This window comes from Lithobates pipiens, unplaced genomic scaffold (genome assembly GCF_037356315.1).
Source record: "Lithobates pipiens isolate NorthernLeopardFrog02 unplaced genomic scaffold, aLitPip1_a1.2 Scaffold_27, whole genome shotgun sequence".
Classification (NCBI taxonomy): Eukaryota; Metazoa; Chordata; class Amphibia; order Anura; family Ranidae; genus Lithobates; species Lithobates pipiens.
In genome coordinates, this window is record NW_027507788.1 from 153256921 (window position 1) to 153271663 (window position 14743).

The 14743-nt window shown below is 41.5% G+C and overlaps 1 protein-coding gene across 5 annotated transcripts in view; it reads left to right on the plus strand.

Moving 5' to 3' along the window:
* Positions 1-14743, plus strand: part of PLCH2 (phospholipase C eta 2) — a 998026-nt gene that overhangs the window by 922804 nt on the left and 60479 nt on the right. For all 5 annotated transcript variants that reach the window (XM_077457673.1, XM_077457675.1, XM_077457674.1 and 2 more), the window contains 2 exons: positions 5883-5967; positions 7226-7372. In XM_077457673.1, coding sequence (XP_077313799.1) covers positions 5883-5967; positions 7226-7372 — 232 coding nt within the window. The remainder of the gene's footprint in view (positions 1-5882; positions 5968-7225; positions 7373-14743) is intronic.

Consider the following 14743-nt stretch of genomic DNA (forward strand, 5'->3'; position numbering starts at 1 on the left):
TTTATATATAATATCTAGCCCAGACCATAAACTTTAAAACTAGCTCTAACTCTTATGCTATACTCCTATTTGACCCACCTACTGTATGTCCTGGGATTCTGAGGAACTCTTCTCTCAGTGATGGGAAACTCTGAAGGATTATCATGCAAGAAGATCTGAACAAATTAATGGGGTGGGCAACTACATGACAAATGAGGTTTAATGTAGAAAAATGTAAAATAATGCATTTGGGTGGGGAAAATATAAATGCAATCTATACACTAGGGGGAGAACCTCTGGAGGAATATAGGATGGAAAAGGACCTGGGGGTCCTAGTAGATGATGGGCTCAGCAAGCTGCTACTAACAAACAAACAGAATATTGGTATGCGTTAAAAAGGGGATTAACTCCAGGGATTCAGAGATAATTCTCCCACTCTACAAGACTCTGGTCCTGCCGCACCTGGAGTATGCTGTCCAGTTCTGGGCACCAGTCCTCAGGAAGGATGTACTGGAAATGGAGCGAGTACAAAGAAGGGCAACAAAGCTAATAAAGGGCCTGGAGGATATTAGTTATGAAGAAAGGTTGCAAGCACTGAACTTATTCTCTCTGGAGAAGAGACGCTTGAGAGGGGATATGATTTCAATTTACAAATACCATATTGATAACCCCACAATAGTGATAAAACTTTTTTCCGTAAGACAGTTTCACTAAAATTAGAAGCAAAGAGATTTAACCTTAAACTGCGTAGAGGGTTCTTTACTGTAAGAGTGTCAAGGATGTGGAATTCCCTTCCACAGGCGGTGGTCTCAGCGGGGGGGCATTGATTATTTAAAAAAATATTAGATAAGCACCTGAACAACTGCAACATACAGGGATATACAATGTAATTTTGACATATAATCCCACACATAGGTTGTACTTGATGGACTTGTGTCTTTTTTCAACCTCACCTACTAAGTAACCCTTGGACTGAATAAATGTCACATAGAACTGCATCTCATGAGACACAAAATATAATAGATAAACTACATATTGGGACTTTCAAGGTGCATGCTCTTAATAAAAAGCGGTGTTTGTATTACATTGAAAAATACTTGTGTAGCACTGACCCCCAAAGGAGCGGCTGGTTTGATTGGGCTTACCGTTACCTTCTTGACCTTGTGTATATCCAGGGGTTTCCCTAGGTATATGGCCCAAAGAACTGCAGAAACTGACACTGGATCCACTTTTGTGATATTTATTTGAAACAAGTAGACAGAACAGTCTCTCAATGAAGGATAGAGGGTTGGGTATAAAGTTCAGGTACTCTTGGAACTGCAAAAGATAGGAAGTCTCTCATATAGAAATCCAGAGTTTTACTGCTCACAACTGGATTCTCACAGCTACCGGATAGACCTCCTCTCACTAGGCCTAGCAGCCGATAGAGTATTTAAGTAAAGCAAAGTCTGTGGCACAGACTTTCATGTAGAACACTTGAACAAAGTCTCTGCCACAGACTTGGATGTAACTGAAGGATGTAGGTAAATTTAGAGAGCTATCATATGGTACCAGTATCTTGCAGCTGGTCCGGCGATACCATATGAGTGTAGATTCACTTGGTGTCTTTCAACTGAGCCTCCAGGCTCTTTCTGAGAAGCCTTATGCGTGGCCTTCTCCCGGAGTCCTCCCCTGGTTGCTTCTCCAGGTGCTGGGCCTCTCCACAGATGAGACGGCACCGGACCACCTTTGAATACTCCTCCCAGTTATTTTGCCTCCCGCTAGCCAGCCCAGGGACTCGGAATTGGATGGATCCGCACCCAGTATGGGCTGCTGGTAGTTGTGGTCCACCTCTCACCCTGCACAGACAGGCAAACAAATCTTCTGACATTCAGTAGTCAAGAAGCAGTCCTTGTGTTTTGTTTTTAAGGTTTATTTAGGGGATTGTAACTTGGATGGGAATAGGGTAGATATGGGATGCCCATTTGATTGTAAAAGCAATAGGGACTAAGAACTATATACACCTTCAGTATATAAAACCTCCTCTCTTCTACCTCCAACACAAACCTTCTTGTAGAACTACAACTCCAAAGAGCAGTTAGCACCGAACTGCAGGCTTGACACTGGCTCAGCCAGGCCCATAGAGAATGCCCTTTGCAGGTAGGGACTACAGGCTCCTATGGTGTAACAAAATTAATAGTCCTAGTGCTAACTGTCCCATGTGGCTACTGAGCTCAGTACCGCCTCTTTAGGCCCTACCAGCCCTCCTGGCGGCAGCTGCTTCTTTGGACTGCCTGTGCCACCACAGTCATCCTTCCTGCGCCCATCCCAGATTGCTTGCACCCAGTCATCTCAGGCATGCCTCCCAATCCTGACTGTGTGTCACTCACCAGCCCTTTTGGCTGCACCTTGTTGTTCTTGCCTGGCAGTGTTCTCCTGTTGTCCTCTTTTTTGCTCCCATGCCTCCTTTCCAGGACACCTCCGTTGGTTGTAGGAAGGTCCTGTCTGTACCCAAGCCCAGGCCCAAGGTGAGGAGGCCTGCCCCCTACCAATCCAAGTTGAGGATTGGTCAGGGCCCTCATACTCCAGGCAGCTCCACCTCACCTCTCCTCCTATCTTTCCAGAAGGTTCTAGCACGTTCTGGAAATAAGACTCTCTATACTTCTAGCACACTAGAGAATGCTAAACTAAAAGGTTTTACCTGAACTGGCAAAACTGAATGCTTTGCATTTACAATCACTTTAAGACCAACACTGTGTTATTATTGAGGGTACGAACCTTGGAAGTCCCTATGTGTAGTTTATTATTTTTAAAGGCAAACTATGCTCATTATTATGCACACATGTACCCTTTATCTCTATGTAAGAGAAACTGCTTTTAGATGGTTCTTATCCCCTCAATAACTCTAATATATTTTCCTTTATGTCTCAAATACCTGATTTAGGATTTGTCCCACCATAGAGGCCTCTAATGTGCTGCAGCTGCTTTGGCAAAAAAAAAAAATCAGATCTGTTATTGAGCACCTCACAGAGCAATCTGCTTACTATCATATTTTTTCCAAAGTTTTCTATGCCTGTATACATAAGTCTATGTTGTTGGTTTTCTTGTACTGTTTCTGGAAAAACAACATATAAAAAAAATGTGTAAGTAAAAGCCTTACCTTTTAAAGTAGCATGAAACCAAATAATTTTTTTTTAATATATTGTAGCTTACTAATTTCTAGATGTGGGGGCTGCATTTGTTTTCTTTTTTTTTTTCCCTATATCTTTACCTGGTGATTTAGCCAGTAAGTCTGTTATTCTTCAACTTCCTTTAACAGACCAAGCTATCCAGAAAAAGCGTCAGTTAAGAAGGTTAGGACAAATCATTTAAAACTGACAGGGATGCTTACAATGGTCGGCTTTTGTTCTCAGAGAAAAAACTTGCTGTAACTGCTTAAAAAATTGTTAGCTGTCATTCATCTTTCATTTATTAGTCAAATCTGTTTAATCTGCTATTGCAGCTAAAGCCTATACACACACACCAATAGTTTTTTTTTTTTTCGTTCAACCCAGCAGGGCTGAATGGAAAAAAAAACTCATCACTCAGCAGGAGTTGCTGTACTAGCCATGTAATGTTAGTACAGCCATCACCCTTGCTGTGCTATTGGGTTTTGACAGGGGTACTGCACCCCCCGCCAGAAAACTCAGGCGCTTTTTCAGTTATGCCCCTTTAACAGAAGCCTCCCCGGCTACAGAACACATGTTGGCTGGTTTATATTGAACCAGTCGATGCCGCCCAAAGTTCAGGGCTTTACACTACCCTCTTCCCATATTACCAATGCTGCTTTCCAACGGTTGCCACAATACTCCTGCAGTTCAGTGGTGCCATCCTAAGACAGGAAATATGTTACTGGCTGGATCACCAGGAAAAAAATAAGTTAAAAAGCCTAAAAATAGAAAACAAATACAGCTACCACATTTAAGAATTAGTAATCTGAAATATATTCTTTTGTTTTGGGGTTTAATACCACATTATACTTAATTGAATTCATAACCCCTAAAACCCTACCTTGAAATTTGCACCTAGAATACTGTGCTTACTACCATGTTTCCCGAAAAATAAGACTGTATTAATGATATTAATTTTGGCTACAAAAAACACAATAGGGCTTATTTTCAGGGGATGTCTTATTTATTTACAGTATGTACAATAATCTACATTTATTCAAATACGGCCATGTCGTCATCTTCTGGAAAAAAAAATATCCTGATTCTTTAAAGCATGATAAACAGTACAGTGCCTGTGCTGTCATTTACCCATCTCTATGTTCTAAAAAACCTGGAATAAAACAATAAAATGTTTTTTTTTAAAAGTTCATATGTCCCCAATCTTTTCACCCAGTCAACCCAGGAGTCAGCATTATAAAAGTTCTGTAATCCCAAAACATTGGTTAAAGTCCTTGTAAAACGATCTAATCCATTCTGTAAAAAGATTGAGGCATATAATGTGCAGTGTGTCTCCTTGTGTAACTTTATTGTGAAAAATACCTTATTTACAGCATTGCTGGGAGCTCACGTGACCCGCTGGAGATAGTTTCGCCTTGTCAGCTTCCTCAGGGGCTCAAACAAGGGGTGCGATGAGAAAAAGTTGCTACAAAACAAAGAGAAAAAACATTCATAATATAATAATACATCCTTTATAAAAATTCCATCAATCATATTCATATTTGACCATCATAACCATATCTAAATATAGGAAAATGCCTATTGGAGGAGCAAAGTGCACTTATGTCTCAATCACTGTGGTCAAACATATAGTATGAGGTATTTTCTTATAGGTATGGTCATGATATTCAAATCTGAATATGATTGATGTAATATTTATAAAGGTTGTATTATATATTATGTATGTTTTTTTTTCTTTGTTTTGTAGCAACTTTTTTTTATTACACCCCTTGTTGGAGCCTCTGAGGAAGCTGACAAGGCGAAATGTGTCGGAATGTGATACTTCTCCCTAACGTGTTATGACATTGTCAGTTGTTAATGTGTTGTGTTATAAATGTAATGTGTATATACATAAAGAGATATCATCTTCAGGGGTGCAAATTATGAGAATTATGTATTAGTATAGATTTCTCTGCTTTTAAAAGGGATGTCTATCACTAACATTACACAGTTTGTTTGCATTTTGGAATAAAAAATAATTTTTAATACATGCTTGTGGACTTGTAGTTACACTGAGAGGAGGTTTCAACACCTTTAAAGTCCCAATCCATTTTCTTTCTACCGAAAATAAAATGTGCTATCCATGGCAGATATAAGTACTGTATTTATCGGCGTATAACGCACAGTTTTTCACCCTACAAATAGGGGGCAAACCATGGGTGCGTGTTATACCCTGATATGTTACCTCAGAGGAGAAGAGAGGGATGAATGCCACCGGAATTCACCTGAGCCATCATCCTGTTTACTCGGCTCTCACTCAGCAGTCATACACAGCCCCGCCACCAGCATTGGACCAGTGTTCTGTCTATCATAGGAGCTGGTTCAATGCTGTGGAGGAGGACTGTGTGTAACTGCGAGAGCTGAGTAAACGGGAGATGTTGGCTCTGTGATTTCCGGCGCTGATCAGGCTGCATTGATGGGAGATGGTGAGGCTGCAAATGGGCATTGATCAAGCTGCATTCAGGCTGCAGATGGGCATTGATCGGGCTGCAGATAGGCATTGATGGGAGATGGTAAGGCTGCAGATGTGCACTGATAAGGCTGCATTGATGGGCACTGACCCTTATTTTGCTTCAAAGTTATTTATTTATTTAAAAAAAAATTCCCTGAAACTTTTCTCTTAAAATGAAGGTGCGTGTTATACGCCGATAAATACGGTATTTACTTTAATACAAAACAATTTCCCTGGCCTAAAAGCTGCATGTGTTTTTATTTCAGATCATCGATCCATTTGTAGAAGTTGAGATCATTGGTTTACCTGTGGACTGCTTTAAAGAACAAACTCGAGTTGTGGATGACAATGGTAAGCAGCACCCCAGCCAAGAAAATTCATTTTATGTGGCTTTGGATGGGGGGTATATTAGTTAATCCTGAATGTGGAATTAACACTTTACACTTTTATTATGCTTTGTCATTTAAAGTATATCAAAAGCCAAAACTTTTTCTCCATTTTGGATAAGGCAGTGCTTGGTTAGAGCCCTGTCAGGTTTATTGGCCATCTGTTTCTTAGTGGGGAGACTTTCCTTTATTTTCTGTCCTGTGGACACAACAGAAGAGCAGAGGAAATCTCTCCAAAGGGAATTGACCTCTTAGGTAGCTGTCACCAAACATGCCCACCAAAAGATTTATTCTCTCTTCCTGTTATGGTAATAAATTAAAATGTTAGCTTAAGTCCCAATGACAATGATACCAAGGACAAATAGACAATTGGATCATCCTAATGGGTACACATACAGCAATAAAAACCTGACTGGGGTTATATCCCCTCACCACTCTTTCCAAGAAAAAAAAAAAAGTTCTGAACTTAATAGTTTTACTGCAACCAACATATGTTAGTTTTACATCAGTGGCAGCAAGGGGTTTTACACACAGCAACTGCAGGCACCAGGCGGTGTGTAAATCTGACAAATAATTGTTCTACAACACTCACCCGCCACTCCAACTGCTGGTTCAACCGCCACCCCCCCCCCCCCCCACCATGTTTCCCAGGCTTCGTGTGCCCATCGGCAGACCTGGAACCAGCATGGCAGACGCTGCCGTGTAGAGGGGAGGGAGATCAGCTGTTTGCTGATCTCCCCTTCCTGATAATGACCCAGAAGTGAGGTGTAAAATATCACTTCCAGTTCCTGATGTCAAACAAGATAATCAGGTGTCACAGAACACGTCAGAGGTATTTTAGATTCTTGATGCCTCATTAAAGAGAAACTGTCACCAAAAATGCATCACATGCATGGCACTTTTTGTGATGTGATTAAAAAAAAGTTCAGTTACATTTTTTTTTTTAAAGTGTAAAAATGTAAAGTTGCACCTAAACAATTAAATCCTACCAGAAAAAGTTTGGAGCCCATGCACAAGTACGAACTTAAATGCATGCATCAGGGGGCGCTTATTCCATGACACATGTTGCATATCGCCATGCACACCGGAGCGAGAGCAATAATTCTAACCCCATTATTCATGGTTGGCTCATGTAACCTGACAGTTCTGGAAGCATTGCTTTATAAACATAAGATGATGAAAACATTTTAAAGCTAATATGTGAACGTGTCATTAACTTGTAGGTTTTAACCCAATGTGGGAGGAAACATTAGTGTTTACTATACACATGCCAGAGGTCTCTCTAATACGATTCTTGGTGTGGGATCATGATCCAATTGGACGGGACTTTATTGGGCAGAGAACGCTTTCATTCACCAGCATGATGCCAGGTGAGTTTTTCTGCAGTAATTCATATTGAATAGGATTTTTGTTTTTTAAAGAAAAAAAAGTCATCACTTGCTCATGGTTGGTAAAAAAAAATTAAGATTCTGTCCACTTCTGGGTTAATGCAGAGCTTTAAATATCCAGGCCAGTCTGGTGTCCACTGACCAGGCATGAAATTTATGCAAGGTCCTGGTCTGCTTCCCAAGTGACTTCAGACATCAGTGCTCTGATCACAGGAAAATTCAGGATAGAGACAGGTGCTGTGCCGCTGACAGATGAACTGTCACACTGAGACTGACAGGGCAGGAGAGGAGCACATGTGACAAATGGGGACCAAGACACTTGTCGCCCTGCTGTCTATCCTCCGGGTCAGTAATCAGTATTCACTGCTTGCAGACCTGCATCTCTTCTGTCCTATTCATTTCTGATGCCTTCTGTAAGTGCTACATTCTATGCAGTACATTACCTATAGGCACTCCAAGCCAAGATGCAGACCTCTCTGTACAGAGAACAATCGTATAAGAAGTCCCCTCAACTTCCTATCGCCTATCACTCAGATACATACCCATACACGTTTGTTAATATACTGTGAATCCTGTTTCAATCATTTTTATAAGTATTTGGAAAGAGCAAAAAGTGAATACTTTACTGAGCAGCAAACAATCCTCACATGCTCTGAACATACAACAAGAAATGGTACATAAGTGGTGGGGAGAGAAGAGGGGTTTGCCTTTCATAAGGCCATGGGTAGACACACGGACACCAACAAAAGTAAACAATGAAAATAAGCATGCTATGAATAGAGTATAAAACAACAAGAACATTTTTAACACTGGGAGGTACCCATCCAGACAATATACTGTGAATCCTAATTGGTTGCCTTATTTACCCTTTTTTTCATCCTTTGTTTGATGGCTCCATTGCAGTTTTCATGGCAGGTGTCCTAATTCTAACACTTAAAAGCGAAGTTCACCTTAGTTCACTTTTTTTTTTTCTAAATGCCAGACTCCTTATGTACTTATATAGCATTAATGTACTTCTTTTGAAAAAATAAAAAGGCTTTCCATTTATTCTACACATGCTTACCTCACTCTCTTCATAGCTGTTTATAAACGCTGCTCGATTACTTCTGCCTTCCGGGACAGACTTTAGGTCATGGCACAGGAAGGAGTTGACTAGTTTTGGGTAGATGATGCAGGGTGTGTGCTAATGAGATCAGCTGATCAACTCTTTCCTGTATCATGCCCTAAAGTCTGTCCAGGAAGTAAGACAGAAGTAATCGAGCAGTGTTTTTAAACAGCCATGAAGAGAGTGATATAAGCGTATATAGACTAAATGAAAAGCAATAGCATAATAGTCTAACTATAACTGCTGCACTGCCTAAAGCCTGTGCCATCACATCATATCATTATCCTGATTTCCTCTTCTGCCATCTTGAGTATTTTTTTCTTTTCATTTTCCAATACTATTTTCCTCTGATGTCTGTGATGTTTGCACCAGTGACTTTATATTGCTCTGTGTGGCCATGTCTTTCTCATCTCCTATATCTGTCTGTCTGTGGTCCTCCTCACTGCTATCACAGTAACAATATTGAGCCAACAACCAGCATCTTTTCTTTGTTACTGTGGGTCCATGATGACAACCAAATGCCTGTATGTCATTGCTCTCAGGGACAGGAGGGTTAATTTCAGCATCACATCTAAAGCTGGCCATACACCAATAGAATTTTCTTTAAAAATACTGGTTTCAGAATGTTCGATTTTCTATCACAAGTGGGGTCAAATTGGCAGTTTTTTGTTTCCTTAAAAAAACTGACAAGTCCCTTAATGTTAGACTGAGAACATGACTGCTATTTCTGGTTAATATGAATGACCTTACTTGTAATGTAGCAATGCTGGTTTCAGTAATTGTCCATGCTCCAAGACATTACCAAGTTTTGTCTAGCTAACTAAAACTGTTTTACAGTATATGACAGAATTGCAAATTTTTTGGATTGTACCCATTTTTATGCAGTGTTTTCTTAAAACAAATGTAACAGGTTGTCCAGCATTATAGTAGAATTGTGTGACTTATGTTGCAGATGGTCATTTTTAACATGTAAACTATCCAGCTATGACAAGAGGCACTCAAATTGTCAATGCATCAAGCAATATCATGTACATGTAGCACTGACCCCAGAAGGAGCTGCTGGTTTTATTGGGCTTACCGTTACCTTCTTGACCTCGCCTCCATCTAGGGTTTCCCATGGTAGATGGCCCAAAGAAATGCAGAAACTGACACTGGATCTTCTTCAGGGTTATTTATTCAGAAGATAACACAGTCTCTTAATGGAGGGTAGAGGTTTAGGAAGAAAGTTCAGGTATTTTTGGACTACAAAAATAGAAAGTCTCTTATAGAAGAAATCCAGAGAATTACCGTTTCACAGCTGGATTCTCACACCCACCGGATAGACCTCCTCTCACTAGGCCTAGGAGCTGGTAGGATGTTAGGTAAAGTAAAGTCTCTGCCACAGACTTTGGTATAGAACACTTGAGAAAGGTTTCTGCCACAGACTTGGATATAGAACACTTGAGAAAAGTCTCTGCCACAGACTTGGATATAACTGAGGGACCCAGACAAATTTAGAGAACTATCATACGGTACCAGTATCTATCAGCCGGTCCAGCAATACCGTATGAATGTGAGTCCATGAACAGTGGCGGCTGGTGAAGTTTTAGGATAGGGGGGGCGCAAGACCCCACCCATCATAAGCCACACCCCTTATAGAATCCACCCACTCCTCTCCCCGGTATTCCACTTGTTTCCACTCAGTATACAGCCCCAGCATCACAGGACAGAGTATGCAGCCCCAGCATCACAAATCATGGTATATAGCGCAGCCTTACAGATCGGCGCAAACAAACTAAAAAATGACACTGTTAGTAATGAAGGACTCACATTATACACAGGGCTCTGCACATCATATACCAGGCTGCACATTATACTCCGGGCTCTGCACATCATATACCAGGCTGCCCATTATACACAGAGCTCTGCACATCGTATACCAGGCTGTACATTATACACAGGGCTCTGTACATCATATACCAGGCTGCACATTATACACTGGGCTCTGCACATCTTATACCAGGCTGTACATTATACACAGGGCTCTGCACATCATATACCAGGCTGCCCATTATACACAGAGCTCTGCACATCATAAACCAGGCTGCACAAGTCTAAACGTTTTGTTTTATTTTGTTTAGTTTTGGATAGAACAGAGTAGAATAGAATAGGATAGACTAGCTGTCAGATGTTACTGTTGTCTGTACCTCTGTTTGGGAAATTCACTCTTTCTATCTGCCCTTGCTTCCCTTCTGACCACTTTATTAAAACAGCTGCATGGGACTAATGTCTATGTGGGTGTATATAAATTTGGCCTCCTTCATCAATCGTGAGCAGCTCCTAGAGCCAGAGCAGGCTACAGGGCCAATTAAATTGTGGTTTGTTGTGGCCAATCACATCAATTATCATTTTAAATGAAAGCTGCAATTCTTCAGCCTTTCAACAGTTTCCTCTTACAGTCATCAGCTGTGAAAGAAAACAGATTGCTTACTACACTCATTGGTTCGGTGTTTAGATCTACTATGAGTTCTACCCAAACCATTTGCATTTCAGTAAAATGGCAAACTAGTGGGGTTATTCACCACTAGAAGCCAATTGCCAATAATGCACTTCTTAATCTCGGAGCTGTGGTCATGTGCCTTAGAATCCCCAATCATGGGGATATTCTTATTTCTCTCCTTATGACATTCAGTCATAGTTTCCAGCAGCCTTTCTTCAGCTTGTATTGGAGTGACCTGGAGTAGATAGGGAGAGATCACAGAATATTTGCAGGGAGAGGCAGTTGCTGCTATACTACTATACAGTGCTGCTGAACAGCACTATGTTTACAGTCAGTGATAGACTAAGTTATCGGAAAATCTGATTGTACATAACGTGATGACGTTATTTCGTTAGGACGGGACTACATTCAGGCTAGTAGCCAATAGCTTTGGTCTAGGAATTTGATATGAGCATGCGTGGCACTTTGTCCGTCGGAGTAGGCTACACATGATCGGAGTACAGTATGTCCGATCGGAGCATTTTGTCGGAAAATTTTACCGGCAAGTTGGAAAAGTTGGTCCTTCGGATATTCTGACAGAAACAGTCCGATGCAGACCACACACAGTCGGAATATCCGAAAAAATGCTCCAATAGGAAACATTCCGTCGGAGTCTCCGACAGTGTGTACAAGGGCTTAGTGTATAGTGGAGACTTGAGTAGAAAGGCAATGATCACACAGAATGTTTGCAGGGAGAGTTGCTGCTACACTACTACACTGTGCTTCTTATTAGTGCTTTGTTTACAGTCATTAATATGCACAGTCCGTGTATGTTGGAAACTTGGAGTAGTTAGGGGGAGATCACATAGTCTGCAGGAAGAGATAGTTGCTGCCATAGTACTACACAGTGCTGCTAAATAGTGCTTTGTTTACAATCTTACAATCAGTCATGATAACCGGGGGGGGGGGGGGTTGCTTGGGGGATTTGCTGGCGACCACCTAAAGTTAAAAAGTAAAAAAAGAAAGATAAAGGGGGGGGGGGGGGGGGATGCTGCCTCCGACCAAGAGCTTCTGCTTACCTCTTGATGAGTCTCAGGGAGGAATGTTCGAGGGAGCAGCCGAGTAGTACCGACGTCACTTCCTTTAAGTGACAGTGAAAGTGAAATTCCCATGCAGTGTGCACCCGCCCGGCCAGTCCATCGCGCCGGAAGCTGTGGCGCGATCGACTGCGCGGAGTTTTTGGCAGCAAATGAAGCGCCTTGTCTGTAATCTCATGACGTGGCACTTCCCATATTGCACTGCGCCCGTCACAGAACCTTTTTTTTAAAAAAAAAAAAATTCTTAAAGGGACATGTTTAAATAAAAAAAAAAATTTTTTCTTTTTTTTTTTTTGACTGCCTGTGGGGGGAGCCTCCAGGCTCCTACAGAGAAACCAGCCTTGTGCGTGGCCTTCTCCCTTCTCCTCCCCTGGATGCTTCTCCAGGTGCTGGACCTCTCCTTAGATGATACGCACCGGATCACCTTTGGAGCATTAGGTCCCCATATCCATTCGGGCCTGTCCCTGTAGTTGCTTTGCGTCAGGCTATCCAGCCCCACGGCTCAGAATTGCATGGATCCGCACCCCAGGCCAGGAGGGCAATGGGGGCTGGTCAGGAGGACCTGGACCAAACAGACAGAAAATATCTTCTGGACCGGAATCCTGAAACACGTGATCGCAGTATCTTAAATACTACCTCCCAGAATGCACAGCAGGAAAACACTCCCACTGGGCTGGTTCCCGAGAGAAAGAATGGCATTCAATACGCCCAGCTAAACTGCGTTCTCATACTTGCCGGCAGTGACAGCGACACCTGCGGCCAAGAAGAACCCAGTGCAATCCAGCCAGACTGGTACTGAGACCATAATTTAGCAAAATTAGCCCTGAAACCCAACTGTGGTTTCAGGAATATTAATTTTCAAAAACATATAGTGCGTGGTCATCAGGAGCCGGCGCAACATACAGTATATGGGTAACTGGAAAGCAGTTCTCCTCAAAAAAGATACTGCTTTATATGTTAAGGATTATGATTGTTGAAGATTCAGTGTACCCAAGACTCATATTTAATGTGTATGTATGCCAAAACATTTGTTTTTGTTGTGTGTGGATAGAGTAGTGCAGGGGTGTCCAAATGTTTTTCAAAGAGGGCCAGATTTGATGACGTGAACATGCATGACCATTTTGTCTGACGTTCTTTGAACCATTAAAATTCGGTCTAAGTGTGTTTGTTCAAGCACTAATACACTGTCCAACAAGAATTCTCTTGCCTTTGTGGCTGTGAGTGAGTAAAGAGATGAGCTTGGGCGTGTTATTTGTATATACCTTATTTATCGGCGTATAACATGCACCTTCGCTTTAAGAGGGTAGTTTCAGGGAAACATTTTAACATTCTAAATAAAGAACTGTGAAGCAAAATAAGGGTCAATGCCCATTTGCAGCCTCACAAGTGCCATGAATGCAGCACCCACCATTGCCAGGAATGCAGCACCTACCATTGCCATCAGTGCAGCCGGATTGATGCCCATCCATCTGCAGCCTTGGAGGGGACGGGGGGGATGGGCAAAAGATTACAATTCCTGTTTTCTCGGTGGCCTCTTTATTGTAAACTCTTAAATGGCAGTGCAGGAGACGGACTTCCTATTACAGAGGCAGCCATGTAAACAGTAAATTCTCCTGTGTGTACAGCACTTGTCCCACCTCCTCCCTGTCCCCTCCAAGGCAGCCAGCATATATATCTTTTGTGGCCCCCGGCGCTGGGAGATCATTGGGGGCCACAAAAGATATATATGTCCAAATAAACAGGTGGGCTGTTCAAAACCGGAACGCGGGCCAGACTTTGGACATGCCTGGAGTAGTGTATAGGTAAAACCCCTATTGGCTTTTTGACTGTGTCACATTAGGGAGAAATTAGAATTTTAATTTTTTTATTTGTGATATAGACTTCAGTTTTTTTCAATTTTTGTACATAATAAAGCAACCTGACAACTGAGCATTCTGTGTAAACAATTTTATTTTATTTTTTTGAGTATTTCATTTTCTTTTCTGAATTGAAGACGCAACCGGAATTGATAAATACGATCTACAAAATGAGGGGCTATTCCCTCTGAGACAGTTGTCAATATAACTTGTGCCCTCATTGGAAGATTTAACAATCTTTATTTTTTTTGGTGAGAACTGTAAAAGTTTGGATCTCACAATGCTTTCTGTAACTATGGCCACGGCCACCAATTAAGGAGCTGGACCTACCAGGTAGGGCCACAGGAAGTAATAAAATATATACATTTTAAACATGAATGCTGGCGGGCTAAACAGTCCTCCAGCTTCTTTTATCTTTGGGTAATCCAGCCATGAAATCTCCCTGGCCAAACTTCATTTTAATGGGAAAATCCGATAAAAGCCTGTTGGTTTATACTTTACTTTTTCCTACAGAGGAGGGCATGTAGGCCATAAAAGAGGCAATAAACTTGTTATTCTAGTGTGTTTTAATTGATGGTCAAATGATAACAAGACTTTTGATCCGGTGTTGCAAACATCTTAGGCCTAAATGCATAATCTTTCCTGTTATGATTAAATGAAGCTGGTAATAAATAATCCTAACTATCACGCAGGACGATAAAGCTGTTGTACCAGTATTTCCCATAATTCTCTGTTAGAAATTTAGAGTGGAGTTGCACATCTATGGGCCACATAATTTGGTTTGCATCCAAGCTTAAAATGTTCTAACCCTCCATTTTTCTTCTTTTTTAAGGACCT